We start from the raw sequence: 20690 nt of genomic DNA on the forward strand, positions 1-20690 counted from the left end.
GAGAAGATTCATAGCATTCCCAAGAGTCAGAAATCCCAAGGGATGTAAGAATCACAGTACCTGACAGAATTATAAGGTAACTCTGGCTCCTTCTAGAGGTTGCCTTCCTAAAACCTTTTCAGAGAAGTAGCTTGTTTTAAAATAAGGCATTATCTTAAATCAGATTACTCTCCCATGAAAGAGAGATTTTCAGCAGCTCTCTGTTCTGATATTCATCCACTAGCTGGGCAGCTTGGAGCAGGCCTGGATACGCTGGTACTGAAAAATCTTAGTTCTCGACAAAAGTTAGCCTTCTGGAGAAAAGTTACAACTTGAGAACTGCAGCAGTAGGAGTCCCCTCGCCTCCTTCTGCCTCCCTCCCGACACCCAAGCCCTCTGCCAAAAAAAGCAGGGTCTTTATTTGAACAAAAATCCTGAAAGGCTGTGAAACTGTTGCATGGGTAATTAAAAACTTAAAATAAAAAAAATTTTTAAAAAACTAAAAAAAAAACCAACAAAGAAAAAACTAAGCTAAAGGTAATTAAAACTGCTGACCTGAGAAGTTCATGAGGATAGCACAAAAATCAGGTTAGAAGCAAGGAAATTAAAAGCATTTGTTACTTTCAAATAATAAAGTACTTCTTGTTACTAATTTTATAAGTTAAATGACAACACTGAAAGTGGCATATCCTTTTTTTTTTTTTTTTAAGGATTTTATTTATTTATTTGACAGAGTTCACAAGTAGGCTGGGGGGCGGGGTAGAGCAGGCTCCTGCTGAGCAGAGAGCCCCATGCAATGGGGGGACTTGATCCCAGGACCCTGAGATCATGACCTGAGCTGAAGGCAGAGGCTTAACCCACTGAGCCTCCCAGGCACCCCTGAAAGTGGTATATCCTTAATAAAGCTGTAGCAGAGCAGTTTATTGTCTCATGATATACCATTTGTGTTTCTCTCAGAAAGCTGAACATCATTACACTCTTATCCCTCTTTTACATATTGCCTGTCAGTTCCAGATTTACTAGACCCTAAGCTCTTATTGTAGAAGGGAGTTCAGGAGTGAGACTACCAATGCCAGGACAGGGTCAATTAGGAGAGGGTGGAGGTGTGTAGAGATTTAAAAAGCACATTCAAAATAATCATAGTTCTGATTTAGCCAGGATAGATGGTATATTTTGAAGTTTCAAAGAATATTAAAGGATGCATATTTTGATTCTCAAAAGAGAACACAAGTTAAAACAAGTTTGAGGACCATTGCCCTAAATCCACATTGCTTTCCACAAGAGCAGGGTAGAATAGTAAAATGTCAGCTCACTCTCGAGCAAATCAAAATTCTAAGAATTCTTTGTACTGGAGGGAATAGCACTGAATAACATGCCCCGTGTAATAGTCTATTTAGTTCTTTAATCAGAGTAAGTTTAGACTTTAAATTTGACATATACAAAGTAGAAGCTTTCCTACCTACCTAAAGCATGCCTACGCTTATCACCCAAAGTAGTTATACTTGAAAAGTAAACACAGCATTTCAACATAGTATGATCTTATAAGGCAGAAAAAAAAGTTTGTAGGTCACTTTCCTTACAGCCACTTTTCATCCAGAAGGAAGGCAACAGCTATAACATTTCCTTACGAAATAAGAGGAATCAATATTAGTACAAGACTGAATTATTAAAAATCTTGAGTTATCACTTCATCACCAGTCTCAAAAATTTCTGGGCCCATGGGAGCCGCAGTGTTGAGAATTAGGGACTAGTTGGAAATTTCCTTAGCCTGTTGGCAGCTGTCACCACGTAGAAATGTTTCTTGACGTTAAGGAGAGAAAAGAAGAAAAAAATATATTTTTAGACCAATTGCTTTAAGAACAATAAAAGGACTTAACCAAGTTTAGCCACTTGGGCTTGTTCAAAACTGAGAACTTAATGGAGAAAACAAGTTTGTGGCAAACTTCTAGCAGAAGCCACATGATTTGGGGGCATTCTGGAGCAAGTATGAAGTGAGAAAATAGGTTATCCTGCCCTTTTCATATGAAAAATGGAGTCCATTGGAATACTGTTTTTCAAGTTGCGATTCACAATCCACCACAGGGTCATGAAGTCAAATTGGTGGGTTATGACCCGCACTTTTTTGAATGAAAACAAATACCACAGAATAGAAAATATCTGAGTGCATCACACTCTATTTAGCCAATGTTGGGGTATTTTTATTTCATAGAGTATGTATGTGTATGTGTATTTGTATACTGGCTGGCTTTCTAAGTAAAGGCTTTTGTTTTTTGTTCTTTAGTGAGGATCTGAGTTGATATTAAGATGCAGGAAAGCCAATTTCCTGGAGGACAAATGTTTTTGAGACAGATTTTATGTCCATAGAACCAAAGTGTTTGGTTTGTAAACAAAATTATGAAGCTTTTAAAACCTAATAGGGTTTCCCAGCCCTTTTTCCTGAAACATGCAGGAATCAGATCTCAAGCTGCAGGCAGTAAGTTCCAGGCACTTTACTACTATTGTCGTTGGGAACATATGCTCAAACTTCATTCTGTCATTACAAGTGTCCACCTAAGTATGAACTTAATGCCACTTTTATGCCAGATGTTTGTGGTAGGTGGCATTTTTAATCAAGATAACAGGTTTTGACATAAGACACTTTTTTTTCTCCTAAATCTATTTAGAATGAAAATGTAAGTAAAAACAGCTACACTTCTCTCAAAGGACTCATTAAAGACACATTCTGCCTTCCTAAGAAAAAACAGATACCTTCCATTTTCTCTGAGCCATGTATTTCTGCAGTAATAACTGGGATTTGAGACGAACTTTGGATTTTGAAGCTTTGGCAGGCAAATTATTCAACCACTCATGTTTCAGGCACTGTGCGGCACTCATTCTGCAGCTGTGAAATCAAAGAGAAGTTGAAACTTAGTTAGGGTTGCCTTTTCTGGTTGTCCAGAAGATAGTTCGGGGGCTAAGAAGTCTGAGTCAATGGAACAGATTAATCATTCGGGCAGATTGTGCCACGTACTAAAAAGGAACTCCTCATGCCTAAAATTCCCCTCCTTAAAAGTATGAGAAAGTCATCGGCAAAATGCCCCTGCCCTCTACAGAGGGAAAGTAGCCCAGTGATTAATCATCTCTCTCAGAGTTTGCTGGGGAATCAAGGCAGGGAGTAGAAAGGCCAGCTGGGCCTAGAATTGCTCTTAAGAAGTTGCTCTTATGAACATGAGCCTTGAAAGAAGCTTGTCTCTCCTTGAAAGAAGCTTGTCTCTCCTTCCAGAGAAAAATGTCAGTTTTGTTCATCTGAATTAAAAATATTTTTCCTCTCATAACTTTTCACAATCGGAAAGAATAAAATAGGAAAAGCCAAGGAACATAGCTGTCTCAGAGCTCAGATTCTTGGACCTCGCCCTGGGTTGTTTGCAATTATTTCTTAGTGTCTGATTATCATAAAACTCCATGGTTCCACCCATGAATTGGATAGGGCTGCTGAAAACGAAGTCGGCCTTCATTATCAACAAAAGGTTTTCTGGCCTTTATTCTGGGGAATAACATCTGCATGTCTCAACTTTCTTTCAACATTAGCCCATTAGAAGTGATAACTTAGTAGTAGGACTAATTTATATGTGTGGTCCTTTCTAAAACTCTGTCTAGATTTTATGCTCCTAGTTGTTTATTTTTTTAACGATTTCCTTCATCTCTTCCCCTGCTACTTTTTTAGCTCCAATGAAGTGGCAGACTAAGAAATCTTGGACAGAATTGGTCCAGAGGAAACCCAGCATCAGCCTGACCTTCACAGCACCCAGATGGGTGGTCATGGTCAGAATGGCTTCAGAATGACAAGCAATGAAGGGTACCTCTTCTCTTTGACGAGCAGACGGGAAACAAAGTCTTTGGCCTCCTCCGACAGCCCTTCAAAGGTATCAGCGTCAAAGTCCCAGCTACAGTTCACAATGAAATTCATGGTCTCTGCATCTGTTTCCCCTAGAAATGGGGACAAACCACTGAGTCTACAGAGGAGAGAAAGGACCATCAGTGTGTAGAAGCCATATATGCCAACATGCAACAAGAGTTAGAGGTCTTACAAGGTTCAAGACCATTAGCCAGAACCAAGAGGCTCCCCCATTTCTTCTCTACAGGAGATAGTCCAGTGTGTTCTGTTAGGGGAACAAGCGGCAGGACTGAAAATTTAGAGGCATGAAGAGGGTTTGAATAAATCCCCAGTCATGCTCACCTATTTTCCTTTAAGCCTGAAGTGAAGAATAAACTGAGACCCAGTCCAGTATGTCCATTTATCAGGTACATATTGACTTAATTTTAAAATACCTTAACATGTCTCCGAGACAACCTGGTGAGCTCAGAAACTACCCCAGGCCTTGGGGGCCAAAGGAAAACTGGCTCATTATGTCCCTCTAGAGTGAGGGCAGAGGGACAGGATACTCTAACTGGCTGGCCTTGGGCCTCAAATTCCCCCCACCTGATGCAGTACACCCAAACAAAGTGTGGGGATGCACAGTAGCAACTGCACTGTAATGATAAGTCTGGGAGCAAAGCATGACTTGATTGGGCCTCTGAGGAAAAAAGCCAGAGAGGTCACAGAGATGAGAATGCTTAGTCAGTGCACATATCTCATCTCAGTCCATCCTAACTCTGCTTTCCTCAGTCCAGAGAAAACAGTGCAGGGCAGGAAGGACAAGGTTAGATGATGCAGCAGCCCGTGTCCTGCCCTGTGCATCTCCTCTCCTTAGCACTCTGTTGTACTGCAGCACCTGCATTTCCTTGCTAGAGAGCTTTCTCTCCAGTGGAAGCTGCTTTATCCGCCCAGAAGTTTCAGGGAACCAAGGTCCTCGGCATCAGCACACAAGCAACAACTGATAAGAGTTGGTGTATAAATACCCTAAGTCCCTCCCTGCTCAGACAGAGTAATTGTGAAGGGCTGTTCCACGATGGGAGCCAGGCTCCTGGGCACTCACAACATGTAGGTAATGACTCCCACACTCCACATGTCCGTAGGGAAGGACACAAATTCATAGTTGACCACTTCCGGGGCCAGGAACTCTGGAGTGCCGAAGTTCACCTTCAGCTTCTCCCGAGGCTTGTACCTAGCGAAGAGAGGGTGCAGAGGACCATGGGAGTGAGCCCGGAGAGAAGATGTGGAGGCTGGGACTAGTTCCAGGTTGGAGCTAGACATTCCCAGCCCTTCCTGTCTGCCATGTTGTCTAGACCTCACATATCACCACATAAGCATCATAACTCTGCCCCAACTTCAGACTTTCCTAAGTCAGTAGGGAGAATCAGAAAACCACAGCACTCTTCCTCCAGGCAACTGCAACGTGAAAAGGAGAGAAAGTCAATATATCTTATTCATCATGCAGCCACACGAAGAAGCACAAATTGGAGAGCAGCTGTCTGTGGAGGCCTGCTCTTGTGGTGTGAGCCATTTGGTTGGTGAGATGACAGTAAGAATTAGAAAAAGCAAATGTGCTCAAGATCACTAATCATCAGGAAAATACAACTCAAAACCACAAGGAGATATCACTGCACATCATGACTGCTATAAAACAAGCAAACAAACGAAAGACCAGAAAATAGCAAGAGTTGGCTAGGATGTAGAGAAACTGGAACCCTCGCTGGTGGGAATGTAGAATAGTGCAGTTGCTATGGAAACAGTATGGCAGTTCCTAAAAAAAATTAAAAATAAAAATAGAACTACCATATGATCCAGCAATCCCACTCCTACATATATATCCAAAAGAATTGAAAGCAGAAACTTGAGGAGATATGCATACACCCATATTCATAGCAGCATTATTCATAACAGCCAAATGGAGGAAATAAAGTAAGTGTCTACTGATGGATGACTGCAAAAGTAAAATGCGGTAGACACATACAGTGGAATATTCTTCGGTCTTACTATATAAGGCAATTCTGACTCGTGCTACTATATGGATGAACCTCCAGGACGTTCTGCTAAGTGAAACAAGTCGTCACAAAAGACAAATGCTTTTGTGTTTTGGTATGGTTCCACCTTGAAAAGGCACCCCTAGACTAGTCACAGTCAGAGACAGTGGGTAGAATGGTGGTTTCCAGGGGCTGGAGGTAGGGGGAAAGTGACCAGTTACTGTTTAACAGGTACAGAATTTAAGTTTTGCAAGATGAAAAGGGTTCTGGAGATCGGTTGCACAACAATGAGTAATACTTAACACTAATGAATTAATTCAAAAACAGTTAAGATGATAAGTTTCATGTGTGTTTTACATAATTACAAAAAGAATAAGAATGAGGAAAAAGGTTCTGGGGTGTCTGGGTGGCTCAGTCAGTTAAACAGATGCCTTTGGCTCAGGTCATGATCCCAGGGGTCTGGACTGAGCCTCAGATGGGCTCCCAGCTCAGCGAGGAGTCTGCTTCTCCCTCTCCCTCTGCCCCTACCTCCTGCTCATGCTGTCCCTCTCTCTGTCAAATAAATCCATAAAACCTAAAGATCGTATTGATTTATTTGAGAGAGAGACAGAGAGAGAGCATGTGCGGAATGAGAGAGAGCACACAAGCAGGGGGAGGGGAAGGGCAGAGGGAGAAGCAGGCCGACTCGGGGCCTGATCCCAGGATGTTGGGATCATGACCTGGGCTGAAGGCAGGTGCCCAACGACTGAGCCACCCAGACACCCCAATAAATAAAATCTTTAAAAAAAAGAAAAGAGAAAAATGGTTCTGAATAGGAAGATTAATAAAGGTTAGGAAGAGAGTTGATGGATGAATGGGAAAGGGGGTGGCCAAAGGCGGTTTTTAGAATTTGTGGACTTTCAGAAAGTCTCTAGCTAAAATGTAATGAGCAACATCAAAGATGGCCTTTAGGGCGCCTGGGTGGCTCAGTGGGTTAAGCCGCTTCCTTCAGTTCAAGTCCTGATCTCAGGGTCCTGGGATCGAGTCCCGCATCGGGCTCTCTGCACAGCAGGGAGCCTGCTTCCCTCTCTCTCTCTCTCTGTCTGCCTCTCTGCCTACTCGTGATCTCTCTGTGTCAAATAAATAAATAAAATCTTAAAAAAAAAAAAAAAAGGTGGCCTTTAGTAGGTGAGTAGATAAATAAACTGTGGTACATCCAGACAATGAAGTAGTACTCAAAGCTAAAAAGAAACAAATTATCAAGCCATGAAAAGACATAGAGGAAACAAGCCCACAGCACTAAGTGAAAGAAGCCAGTCTGAAGGGGCTACAAACTGTATGAGTCTAATGTCATTCCAAAAAAAGCAAAACTATGGAGACCTATGGATAGCAAAATTATGGATAGTATATTAAAAAGATCAGTGGGGGCCAGGGCCTGGGGTGGGGAGAGGAAGGGAGGGATACAGAGGTGAGAGAACAATGGATCTGTAGGGCTTGGAAATACTCCATATGATGCCGAAATGATGAATACATGTCATTACACATTTGTCCCAACCCAAGAGTGAATGGTAATGTAAAGTATGGACTTTGAGTGATAATATGTCAGTGTAGGTTCATCATGGGTAGCAAATGTACTGCCCTGTACTACCCTGGTTGGGGGCGGGGGGAGCTTGACTGGGAGTAAGGAGTACATGGAAAATCTCTGCACCTTCCCTTCAATTTTATTGTGAACCTAAGATTGTTCCTAAAAAAAGAAAATAAAGTATTTTTTTTAAAGATTTTATTCATTCATTTGACAGATAGAGATTACAAGTAGGCAGAGAGGCAGACAGAGAGAAGAGGAAGCAGGGTCCCTGCTGAGCAGAGAGCCTGATGCAGGGCTTGACCCCAGGACCCTGGGATCATGACCTGAGCCCAAGGTAGAGGCTTTAACCTACTGAACCACACAGGCGCCCCTAAAGTATTAATTTATAAAATATAATGGACACATCCTATTTGCCAGGCTAAAGGTTTTCCATATATATGTAATCTCTTCTCATTCTTACAATAGCCCCCATGAAGTCTCTAAGATTACCCTCCTCATCTTACAGATAAGGCAATTGAGAATAAAATTAAAATCCTGCCAATGTGTCCTGCTTCCCTTAAACCAGGGAGGTGACTTGTTAAAGAGCTTTCTCTTCCAAATTTACTGAGAGCCAGATAAACGCAGGCTTGTGCCAACACAGCCTAACTTCATCCAGTAAAGGAGCTACAAGGATCATCTTGGTAGCCTCATTGAGCGCGAAGCAAGGAGAGAGCAGGATCCCCCCTCTGGCAGACCCTGGCAACTACTGACTCACGGCCAAGCGGCCGAGCTGAAAGGGACATCTTTCCCCTGGACAACAAGCAGCTACTCTGCTCAGACAAGTCCCCAGGGAATGCCACAGCGTCCTCCAGCATCTCAGGACCGATAAGAAGAAGAGGACAATACAGTATTTGATTCATTGTGTAGGGAAAGAATCTTTGGTTAAGGAAATGGATCCAGGGGATGCCTGGGTGGCTCAGTTGGTTGGACGACTGCCTTCGGCTCAGGTCATGATCCCGGAGTCCTGGGATCGAGTCCCGTGTTGGGCTCCCAGCTCCATGGGGAGTCTGCTTCTCCCTCTGATTTCTCCTCGCTCATGCTCTCTCTCACTACCTCTCTCTCAATAAATAAATAAAAATCTTTAAAAAAAAAAAAAGAAAGAAAGAAAATGGATCCAGAAGCCTTGATGAAGATCTTAATTATGGTTTTGTTGTAAAACAGTGTGTTGTTTTCTTTTGAAAATGTACAAAATATCTATCACTACTGATAGTATATTAATATTAGTGTAGAAATCGGTTTGTCTTGCATACTAGTGTAGATACACACATTCTAGCAAATGTATTTGCAACTATGATGTGGTCAGGGCTTTGTGATATAAATATACGTTTTTAAGTGTACTTTCGCTTTTAAAATGCATGTTTGGTGTTTCACAATAAAAGATCTGAAACCTCCCTCCCGCCCCCGCATAAAAGGAGAGAAGAAAAGAGAGAGGAGCGAAGACCCAGGCTCTCAGCCCCTAGAAGCCACTTTCCCAGAGGCTGCCTTGTTCTCACTGCTTCATCTCGCCCCCGAGCCACATCCTGTGTCCTGTGACTTTGTCACTCACTCGCCCCACCCCACTGACACTGGCTCGGCCACGTGAGATGCAGGGGGTATGATAGCGGGGCCCATCCAAGCTAGACCGTTATAGCTTGCCTCCTGGTTCCTCCGCCGCCACCATGAGGAGAGAACGGGAGACACATAGAGTAGCTCTGCCCTCACTGACCTGCGTCTTAGATCCAAGCCCGAGTCCCCTTGGTGGTCAGGAATCAGTGATTCCCAACCATTGGCCCATGGGTAAATGTTTAACAACCAGCTATCTGATTAAGAAAAAAAAAAAAAGGTCCTGATTTGCAGCATTTGCCATTTGTAGTGGTATAAATACTGATTTAATGATGGCCGATTTCAAACATGATGAATGTCTGGATGCAGAGCTGGGAAGCAACGGGCTGTAGCACGCCATCCCATGGTCTTTCAACAAGCACCAATAATTGCAAGAGCAGTAAAATAATTAGGAAGTGATAACGTTTGAAAATACAAGTTCTTTAATTGTAAGTTCATACAATGTAATCGTTAATTAATGGTACATTTTAACAACTGTTTACGAGGTTCCTTATCTTGAGCGGCTATGAGTGGATCCAGCATACCACACCCCCAGATGACTCGCAAATGAGTGGATGAGAATAAATGACAGCTTTAAGCCTCTGCAGTTTGGAGGGGTTTGTCACACAGCAGTACTGTGGCAGTTAACTAACACCAAAGCTGTTTCAATATATCACCAAGACCTCCTCTCCAAATTCCTAAGGCACTCTGTGACCATAGGGTCACATATGAGGTTGCAGCCTCACGGAGGCTGGGGCAGGCACTTCCTTGCCCTGGCAAAGGATCTGATGAAATAGGTTTGTATTTGAATCTGAGTACCGGACTGGTAGTCAGGAAGCCTAACCCTGCACCCAACATTCTGGAGACCAAACTTAAACAAAATACTTCCTATCCTGCCCCCATCCTTGACCCATAGGCCCCTACTTAGACCCACTGATGGGTCTCACTGCCCACTGGTTTAACACTGGTTCCTCTGGCTGGATGTTTTGGCCTCTGAGGATCTGTGTGTGCCAACCCCCCAGACCCCCACCCCTGCCTACATGATGGTGGCCATCCCCAGACTGTACACCTCAGCATCTTTAATAGCTCCACCCAGAAATACCACTTTACTTCCTACAGTTTGTATTCTAGGGGGAAATTGGCTTTTCCTTCTTCTCTACAAACACTGCTTCTTCTGGCATATAAAATAGGCTCTCTCAACCTGCACATTCCCCCCACAGATTCCTCCTCTTAGAAGGACATGCAGGCCAATCTGGCAAAATCCAACTTGCCAAATAATCCTTTTGCCCAATGGCCAGGTTGCCAGACTGCTGAGGATGTTTCCGATGTTTTCCTTTTACCTCCAGCTGGAGCCAGTGCCTCTGTCAGCCCATCTCTGCTGAGTGCGGTTTCCTGAGCACCATGTGCTTTAGACACCAGCATTTCCCCCGTGCCCAGCAGTTTCACGTGGGTGGCCTTCTCTTCAATGTGGTTCCCCGTGTTTATTGTCTTGAACTTGCCTTGCCCTCTGCCTCTGGGCCATCAGCAAAATTATTGTCATCGATGCCTTTGACCAGGTTAATGAATTTATCTGACAGTTTGAGATGGACTGCCTGGGAGTTTGGGGATAGATTTGGACTAACATGTTTGGTAGGCTGTCCTACAGCCTTTTTCACCTCCCCACTAGGTAACTCGATGCCTGATAGGATAATGTTCAAGTTCTTAGCAGGACATTCAGGACTCCCTAGTAACACCCCCATCTTCACTGTATCTGCCTCCCCCCCCCCATCCCACCCCAGCTCCTCCCTTCCTGTGTGGGCCTGGTGTACATCCTCTACCAGCCCCCATCACCCACACCCCCCCACCACTCCCACCCCCACCCCCATGTGCTGGAGCTGGTTCTCAAGATTACAGGAGTGTACATCTCCTCCCAATCTGCATTCAGTGATGTTGTGTTGGTAGGTTGAACTCAGCTGCAATTAGCAAAGGCTACAAGTCGAACCCCATCTCCATCCAGCCCCCCCACCCAGAGCTGATAAACCTTTGCCAGCATACTACTGCCTGCAGATAACAACCCTCCCTTCCAGCTGCTCAGAGAAGACTTCCCAGAATCCAGTTGCCTCAACTGGTAAATCCTTGCTCTGAATTCAGTTTGTCACTGTAAATACTCATTTGGCAATCGGACATCTGGCAGTTGGGAGGGTACCACATACACACTGTGGGAGGCTGTGCATTCTCAGTTTGCCCCACCTACGTGAGCGTTGGTTCCTGGAAGGGCAATGTTTTGTGGCTCTCCAAAGGGCTATGATACATAAACAGATACAAAGGACAACTGCAGCATTTACTTCCATGAGAAGGGGGCCTGATGCTTAGGAAAGAAATGTCGAAAAAGACACTTTGGAAGGCAAGCAATGATAATAATAAAATAGATTCAGAGACATTGCTATAGCATATAAGAACGCAAGCATATAAGATGTCTCCCAACTTGATAAGACGTTATTTAGGAAAATATTAAGTAATTTTTTACATCATGGATTGAATGTGATTTTGAAGCCTTTGGGTTGGGGGCTTTGGCATACCGTTCATGAAAAACAGTACACAGTGTAATAGGGATCCTAAAGGTACAGTAGGAATATATGAACTTTCCTCTGCTGTTAACTCTCACAACATCACCCTTGGCCTCATCCATCATGTTGGCATTGAAAAATGCATCTTTTGCGCCTGCAAAAGAAGCAAAGTTATCACTTCACCAATGGGGAGGGACCTAGGAAGATGCCACTGTGGTTTTGACTACTACTTCTGGGAGGCAGGTCTGGACAGCAGAGGCTGAGCTCAGGCAAATGGCTCTGTCTCCGCGGGGACAAGGTTTTGCTTTCTTCCCCTGTGGTGGATGGAGTGGAGGACACTGTTAGGTTTATAAAGGGGCAAAAACAACTTCTTTGTGGTAAATGTTTAGCAGGATGAGAGAAAATTTGAAGAGTTGAAAATTCAGGTGCACTGTGGAGACCTAACTAGAAAATATATGATTCCCAGAGAAATGTGATTCCTGGTAGAAATAGAATTCTGGAGGAAGTAGACTGTGGGTGCTTAAAGGTTTGGGGGACAGCCCTACCCAACGCCATTGTTAGGAACCCGTATACCCAGCTGTGTGTGCCAGGGGCCAGAGTGTTCATCACACATTTGACTGGACAAGATCTTAAAAGTACTTATGGATAAACCATCCTTCACTAGGCTCTAGGCATTTTAAGGGATTTTAAGATGTTTTTTAAGTTACATGTTTACTTTGTGTAGTCAAACTGGAGAACCTAGCCACCCTTCTAGGCTGGGTCTGCCCTGTTGACATATTATTCCATTTAACCTTTAAAACTGCCCCATGTTAGCAGGCATTTCATTTTATCATCATTTTACCAAGATTTAACTCAGTCTTGAGAGGCCCAGAACCACTCAGCTGGACACCAGCCTACACTAGGACATACGCGTCCTCTTATTTAAACTACTCACTTCCCAGAGGGCAGGGATGGTTCTGGATACCTCATACAGCTCAGCACATCCTAGCTCCAGGTTCTATTCAGGGATGAATAGAACTGATCTGACACCCCCACCCCTTGCACCCATGCAGTGGTCCTCTTTTAACCTGTCACATGCTCTCTGTTCAGACAGGGGAATTGAAATAAAATGAATCCCACAGCCTTTTAAGGAGAAGCAGAGTCTGAAGCATGAAGCCACACCCCCACCCCCCTGGCTAGTAACAAGGCCTATCTCTGCACAATCAAAGTCTACCAGCCTGTCAGGGACAGAGGTTTCTGTGTCAGTTCCAAAACTCAAAAATCAGAGAGGATGAATACCCAACTTTTATATCAACATGGATGGGACTGGAAGAGCTCATGCTGAGTGAAATAAGTCAAGCAGGGAGAGTCAATTATCCTATGGTTTCACTTACTTGTGGAGCATAAGGAATAACATGGAGGACATGGGGAGAAGGAGAGGAGAAATGAGTTGGGGGAAATCAGAGTGGGGAGATGAACCATGAGAGACTGTGGACTCAGAAAAAAAACGGAGGGTTTTGGAGGGGGGGGGGATGGGAGAGGCTAGTGGTAGGTATTAAGGGGGGCATGTATTGCATGGAGCACTGGGTGTGGTGCATAAACAATGAATCTTGGAACACTGAAAAGAAATAAAATTTTAAAAAATGAAAAAAATAAAAATAATGCTAGCACGCTAAAAAAAAAAAAAAAAGGCTGAACTGTGGGTAACCACATCCAAAAGAGCCACAAGCAGTCCCCCAGGAGTTTTGTCAAAGTGCCAAAATATAACTTTCTTACCTTCTGGCCAGCCCAAAGTCAATGATCTTAATTTGATGTCCTGTCTGACTGACACACAGTATGTTCTCCGGCTGGGAAAGAAAGAGAGGTCTGCTTAGCTCAATCAGCAGCCAAGAAGGTGCGCAACTCCCACACTTACGTCAACAGGCCTCAGATTCCCAGCTTCAAAGAGAATGAATGGGTCAGGACAGTGCTCCTACAGGAAAATGTAGATCACAAAAACGAAGTGGACTGATGTGAGATAATAAGGAGTGGTATGGATTGTAGGGAACTGGGGGACTTCTGCCCTGTGTAAAGCAGCTCCAGCCACTGGTCACCATGCAGGAATGCAGGCCCAGTTGCTCAAGAGAAGCCAGAGTATATATCTTTATGTGAAAATTCCATGCTTTTAAATATTGACAACTCCAGTTTAAACATACGTCCATGTGCGGGAGTTAAGTAGAACACCTTTGTGATGCAGGCTTGACCCATAGGCTGCTTGTTTGAGAAGACTGGCCTGGGGTCATAGTTCTAAACCCTGGCTTTCCTTTAGAATGATTGGGCAAACTCTCAAAACTCCCATGGTCTAGGCTCCAACCCTGACTAATTATATCACTGAATCTCAGGGATGGGGACCAAAGCTTCAGTAGTCTGTTCAAGGAGATCAGAGCTGCTCAACGTCAGTCTCCCATTTTGTGGTGATAGCTGTGACCCATGGGATGGAGGTGGTGGTCTTGACAGGCCTCTCCTCTCAAGTTCTTCAGATCAGCTCTGAGGCCCAGAGGGAGAGTGGAATGGTGCTTGCTGCTTTTGCAAAGCAAATTTGGATGGGGTAGGGGCGGGTGCATGTGGAGGATTTATGGTAGAACAGCTCTGGAAACCCAGGGCCTAGTAGATGAGGTCTAGGGGTCTATTATCTAGGTCTGTGTCCCTAGGTGAGTCCCTTCTCATTCCTGAAACCTCAGTGTCTCTGTCTATAAAATGGGAATGATAACCACTTCCTGCCTTCCTCCTGGGAAGGTATGAGAATCAAATCACATAACATGTATGAAAACACCGTACGGCTTTCAAAGAAAATACCAGGTTCTGTTTCGCCCAACAGAAGGTTTTATTGTTTTTTATGGTACAATGGAGTCATACAAGTTCTCAGATAGGAGCAGGAGAACGGTAATTTAAAGTCTCCACGTCTTCTTTATAAAGTCTAGAACAACACTGCCTGATAGAACCATAATGTGTAAACTACATATATAATTTACAAAATTTTCTAGTAACCACAATAAAAAGGTAAAAAGAAATTAGTGAACTTAATTTTTATAACAGCATTATTGAAATATAAATAATAATATATATAATAATGATGCTATCATAAAATTCATCATTTTAACGTGTGAGATTCTACAGGTTTTAGTGTATTCAGAGAGTTACGTAATGATTTTCACTATCTTATTTTAGAACATTTTTATCTCTTCCAAAAGAACACAACTCATACCCATCTGCAGTCACTCTCCATTCTCTCCATTCTCTCTCATTCTCTCTTATAACTACTAACCTATTTTCTGTCTCTTTGGATTTGCCTATTCTGGACATTTCATATAAAGGAATCATACAAACACCAACCTTTTTGCACCTGACTTCTCTCATTTAGCACCATGTCCTTCAAGTTCATCCATATTGTAGTATGTAACAGTATCTCCCTTATTCCTTTTCAGAGCTGAATAATATTCCATTGTATGGATATACCGTATTTGTTTACCTGTTCATCTGCTAGAGAATATTCAGGTTGTTTTCACTTTGGGGCTATTATGCATAATGCTGCTAAGAACATTTATGTACAAGTTTTGGTGTCGACTTATGTTTTTGATATTCTTGAGCACATACCTGGAAGTAAAATTACCAGGTCATGTGGTAACTCTGCATTTAACATTTTAGGAACTGCCAAACTGGTTTCTAAAGTGGATGCACAATTTTACAATCTCATCAACAATGTATGAGAGTTCCAGGGTGCCTGAGTGGCTCAGTTGGTTAAGCAACTGCCTTCGGCTCAGGTCATGATCCTGGAGCCCCGGGATCAAGTCCCACATTGGGCTCCCTCCTTGGCAGGGAGTCTGCTTCTCCCTCTGACCTCTCACGTCTCATGGTCTTTCTCTCTCATTCTCTCTCTCTCTCAAATAAGTAAATAAAATCTTTAAAAAAAAAAAAGTATGAGAGTTCCAATTTCTCCACATCATAGCCAACACTTCTTATTGTCTGTCAGTTTTATTTTTTATTTTAGCTTAGTCTAATGGGTGTGAAACAGTATCTCACTGTAGTTTTGATTTGTATTTCTCTAATGACTAATGATGTTGTGAATTTTTTCATGTACTTATTGTTCATTTCTATATCTTTATTGGATAAATGTCTATTTAAATCCTTTGCCCGTTCTAAAATTTGTCTTTCAATTACTGAGTTGTAAGATCTCTTTACATATTATAGATACAAGTCCCTTATCAGAGATATTGTTTGGAAATATTTCTCCCATTCTGTGGGCTGTCATTTCACTTTCATGATGATATCCCTTGAAGCACAAAGGTTTTTAATTTTTATTAAGTCTAATTTATCCATTTTTCTTTTCTAGCTTTTGCTTTTCAGTCATTTCTAAGAAATCACTCCCTAATAATACAAGGTCACAAAGATTTAATCCTATGTTTTCTTCTAATGATTTTATAATTTTAGGTCTTATATTTAAGTCACAATCCATTTTTTGTGTATAGTATCAGTGTATTATTTTGCATGTGGGTACAAGCATGGTGTCCATTGAAAAGATTATCCTTTCCTCATTGAATTGTCATGGCACAGTTTTCAAAAAATCAATTGGCCACAAATATAAAGTTTTGGTTCTGGACTCTCAGTTGTATACAATTGCGCTATCTATTCATCCTCATACATATAACCCATTGTTTTTGTTGCTGTAGCTTAGCTGTAAATTTTGAAATTGGGAAATGTGCATCCTTCAACTTTGTTCTTCTTTCTCAAGATTGTTTTTTGCTGTTTTGCCACAGAAAAGCAGGAACCCTACCCCCCCCCCCCCCCCGCCCCCGGCACCACCACCACCACCACAAGCCCAGGTAGAGCCTGACCTTGAGGTCCAGGTGCAGGATGTAGTGTTGATGAAGGTAATGCACCCCCTCACAGATCTGCTTGGTGAACAAGATCACATCCAGTTCGGTCAGCTGGTACTTCTCCTCTGTGATCCGGTCAAAGAGTTCACCTCCATCCACACTACCAGGACAAAGAGAGAGACAAGCACTGGCCTAAGGAAGGTTCTCAGAGGAGTTCTCTTATCACCAAGAGTCAAAAGAGGCCAACCCAGAAAAGCCTGAAGCCACTGCCATCTTGGATTTCATGGAGATCTTTGTTCTAGGCCTATTCCCAGCTCAGAGGGCAGGAGGTAAAAAGGAATTGATGGGCCAAAAGGAAGACTGGGAATTGTCTTCAGTGTTGATAATCCAGGCTCGCTCTGGATACTCTAAGTCAAGGTAATAAACTCATTTGCCTACAGGAGCCAATTAGTACTTACATGGCAAGAACCCAAATCGAGCAAAAAAGACCAGATCTGAGTCAAAAGTTTCTATAAAATACAGCCCCTTAGTCTATCTTTGTTTTTTCACTCATGGTAGAGACATGACATGACAAACCTTACCAGAAGGAAAATAGCAACACAAGCACAAAAATAAATGGCCTCTGAGCCCCTGGCCTCAGCTTCAGGGGTAGTTGGGAATGGTGAGGACTGGGACAAATGAGACACTGGTTGCCCTGTCTACAAAGGTCAGCCATTAGGAGCTCTAGCACACCATTTCTAGCTGGAAACACAGGTCTAGAATTACTAGTTCTTTCACATTTTTAAGAAAAAACAAGATAGCTGGGTTTCCATGTGAAATTTCCCAATTTCCAATTGCTAACACCTGAATCAAAATTACTGAAAACTGTAGGCCAAACTGACATATATCTGAGTGAGTGAGTCAGGTTTACTGCTGGTTTACAGCAAATGGCTTTGTCCTCCATGCTCCATATTGGAGGTGATGATATTCCCTACATAACCCAGAGAGGGCAAGGGGAAGAGGAAGGGAGAATTTTGCCTAGAACTATTGCTCCAAGCCCCAGTCCTGAGTCCTGGCCCACAGAGAAGTCACTACTCCATCTCCCAAGATACTCACTACTCCATGACGAGTGTACAGCTGTTCTTGCTCTCAAAGGCATCATAGAGCTGGATCAAGTTCACATGGCTGAGCTGGTTCATGATGTTGACCTCATTCTTCACATCCTCCTTGCAGAGTCAGACAGGAGAGGAGATTCCAAGAAATGGGTCAGAAAGATGAGCCAGCTGTGCCTCCCTGGACACATGCATGCCCACCTCCTCCTTTTCTGCTCTCACATCAGGTCTCCAACTCATGACCCAAACCAGTTCTTAAAACAGAAGGGACTTAACTTCAATCCCCCATTCCACAGATAGGGAACCTGAGACCCAAGAAGGAAGCTTGGAAGTCCAGAGGGACCCTGCTGCCCAGGGTATGAGGTGATGTGTTGAGCAGAGTGTGGGAATCATGGAAAAGAGACAGGGAAGTTGACAGGGTTCCTGATCAGCGTTCAGGGGTCTGGGGAAGCATGGGGCCAGGGAGCCAAGAAGGAAGTATAGGAGCCCCAAACATGGCCCAAGGTACTAGCTGGCCCAGGGCAGATGCCTCACCCGGTCCTTGGCACTCTTCACTTTGATGATCTTGGCTGCCAGCGAGAGCCCTGTGGACTTCTCTGTGCACCTGTGGACCTGGCCAAACCGGCCCCTGCAGAGACATGATGGTAAGGCAGGCTGAGAGCCCAAGGTGAGCCATCCTGTATCTCTGGCTTTCTGGTCCTGCCCTTTGTTCATAAACACTATGGGGATTACCCTGCACCCCGGAGGCACTATAACCATTACCCCTACACCATATGGGTTATTCTCAAACCTAGAGAAGATCTTCACCCTATTGTAAGTGGTGTATACCATACCCCAGGGAACTACTGCCCTCACTCCACACCACCCAGACCGCCCTACCACCTCCAGCATATGGCTCCCACCCATGCCCATATACCATGTGGGCTTCCCTGCACTCACCCACTGTCTGTAGGCTAGCCAGTCACTAGCATGCTCTGCACTCTATCCCACCCCGGGCCTTGGCTCTCAACCAACCCCCTCCCGAGAAGCATCCAGCAGCATGCCAGCTCAGGTGTCCAAGTGTCTCTGCCCCCATCCCTCCTGCTCCTGCCCCTCATCAAAGCAGAAGCCCACCTACCCTCCCAAGACATCATGCTGACACACTGTGTAACCTGCCGAGGTCGAGGTCTCCTTGACACTCACCACCCGGTGTTCAAAGGGGGCTGGTGGGGCTGGGCTGTCATCTGTTTGGGAGACAATAGGATGTGAGCCTCTAAGTGCAGCCTCCTCCACTCAGCCACCTGCTTGGGTCAAGTGACAAGCCCCTCGCCCTTCTCAAGGATCACCTCATTGAATCACCCATATGGCAGAGGAGCTAGCTGAATTTCAGAGAGGTGAGGTGACTGGCCCCACGGGCACACAATGAGTCAGTGACAGACGGGAGTCAAACCCAAATCTCTCGTCACCTAGTGGTGCTCTTTGCAAGGTGGAGAAGTTCTACCCAGTCTGTTCACTGACGTTGAGAGGGGATACAGGGTGGATCTGTGTAGCCAGCAGGAAACGGAAGGCACCCTTGAACAGGGTGATCAAGCAGAATTTAATGATGGAACTAGATTTGAAGGCACAGGCTGCAGACCCCCGCCAGGGTGGTGTGACAGGGAGGCAGCTGGAGAAATAAACACGCTCCCTTCCACCCTCCCTCCCTGGGCACCTTCTGATCTCACAGGGCAAACAGACCTCAAGGTAGCCCACAGCGGGGTCAGCTTCGGGGGAGGTGGGCTGTGTAAGTCAAAAGAGCCAAGGACAAGGATGCCCCCCAGAGATGGAAGCCACAGACGATGGACCCCGCTGACCGTGGACTAAAGCTAAGACTCAAAAGACTATGAGTTTATTGTTGCTCCTATTGTTACCTGTTTGTGTATTGTTGCTTCTATGTTACCTGTTTATGTAAAGTATAGGTGGGAAATTAGATGAACGGAATTAGGAAAAATGGAAAAGGTTCTACAAAGCGGTGAATGGCTAACTCCTCACCCAACCGTGCTTTAACCTTACATTAGTAACCCTAACGTTACTTTTTGGCTCCTGCATTATAAACGTACTAATGTCATTTGTAAATGTTAGTCTTACATGCTCAATATAACCCCTTACAACAGAACATAGAACTGGCTGAAAAGTCAAAGATTTGACTAATCTCCAAAGAAAGGGGGGGAATGCAAGGGCCTACTTAGCCAGAGGAAGCCGTTTTGTTGTTTATGCAGTGAACTTAGATTGACCCTATGCTGTAAACGTAGATTGACCCTATGCTGTAAACCCTGTAGATTGACCCTGCTCCTCCCAGAGGAACTTACTTGCAAAGCCCAGATAAAAGGGCAGGTCAGGCCAGGTGGAGACATCCAAACAGTGGAGCGTGCATACTGTCTTCCTAGCTACCAGGGAGAGTGGGCCCTGCCTTTTGGGCGCCAATTCTGACCAAGGTGATAGGCTAGGGTAAATTGTAATCTCATTGGCCACCTGTGTGTAGCCAGGCTCAACCACATGGCCTTTGCTCTATAAAAGCTAGTCTGTGAGGTGGGGAAGGGTCACCTCTTTGTAAGAGACGGCCCTGACCAGTCAGTTTGATTCTCGACACTTGGCGCAAAATAAAGTTTTGCTTGACCTTCGCTTTGTATCAGTCTCGTTCCTTTGACCATGGACCCAACAGGCTGGAAGTGGACAGTGGGCCTAGAGGGGAAACCGAGGACACCAACATTTGGAAAAATAAAAATAGTCTAAGTTTTCAGGAAAAATCTTGCACTTCAGAGGTAGTATGAACCTAGAAATGTTGCCTGAAATAAAGGACTAAAACAGAACCAAACACAATGACTTGAGCTGGTTTGCATATTAAGGATTGGGCGACTCCATGGCAGGCAGTCAGCAGCTTGCGTTGGGTTTCTCTGGGCTTGTTATGGTTCACTCAGAGTGTTCCACCTATAACTCTCCTGCCTCTGAAACCATATACCTACCCTGCCATGAAACCACGGCTATTTGCTCTTAGTTCATCTTTTTTTTTTTTTTTAAGATTTTATTTATTTATTTGACAGAGATCACAAGTAGGCAGAGAGGCAGGCAGAGAGAGAGAGAGAGAGGGAGGGAAGCAGGCTCCCCACTGAGCAGAGAGCCTGATGTGGGGCTCAATCCCAGGGTCCTGGGATTGAGC

At 44.2% G+C, this 20690-nt stretch overlaps 1 protein-coding gene across 2 annotated transcripts in view; it reads right to left on the reverse strand.

Moving 5' to 3' along the window:
* Nucleotides 1-635: 635 nt before the first annotated feature.
* Nucleotides 636-20690, reverse strand: part of MYLK3 (myosin light chain kinase 3) — a 40680-nt gene continuing 20625 nt past the window's right edge. For both annotated transcript variants that reach the window (XM_059383822.1, XM_059383821.1), the window contains exons 5-13: nucleotides 18633-18738; nucleotides 18050-18143; nucleotides 17520-17629; nucleotides 16443-16584; nucleotides 13348-13418; nucleotides 4935-5063; nucleotides 3819-3971; nucleotides 2728-2860; nucleotides 636-1779 (exon numbers count right to left, since the gene is read on the reverse strand). In XM_059383822.1, the coding sequence (XP_059239805.1) occupies nucleotides 1720-1779; nucleotides 2728-2860; nucleotides 3819-3971; nucleotides 4935-5063; nucleotides 13348-13418; nucleotides 16443-16584; nucleotides 17520-17629; nucleotides 18050-18143; nucleotides 18633-18738 (998 nt within the window). In that variant the 3' untranslated portion in view covers nucleotides 636-1719. The remainder of the gene's footprint in view (nucleotides 1780-2727; nucleotides 2861-3818; nucleotides 3972-4934; nucleotides 5064-13347; nucleotides 13419-16442; nucleotides 16585-17519; nucleotides 17630-18049; nucleotides 18144-18632; nucleotides 18739-20690) is intronic.

This window comes from Mustela nigripes, chromosome 17, assembly GCF_022355385.1.
Source record: "Mustela nigripes isolate SB6536 chromosome 17, MUSNIG.SB6536, whole genome shotgun sequence".
NCBI classification, from domain to species: domain Eukaryota; kingdom Metazoa; phylum Chordata; class Mammalia; order Carnivora; family Mustelidae; genus Mustela; species Mustela nigripes.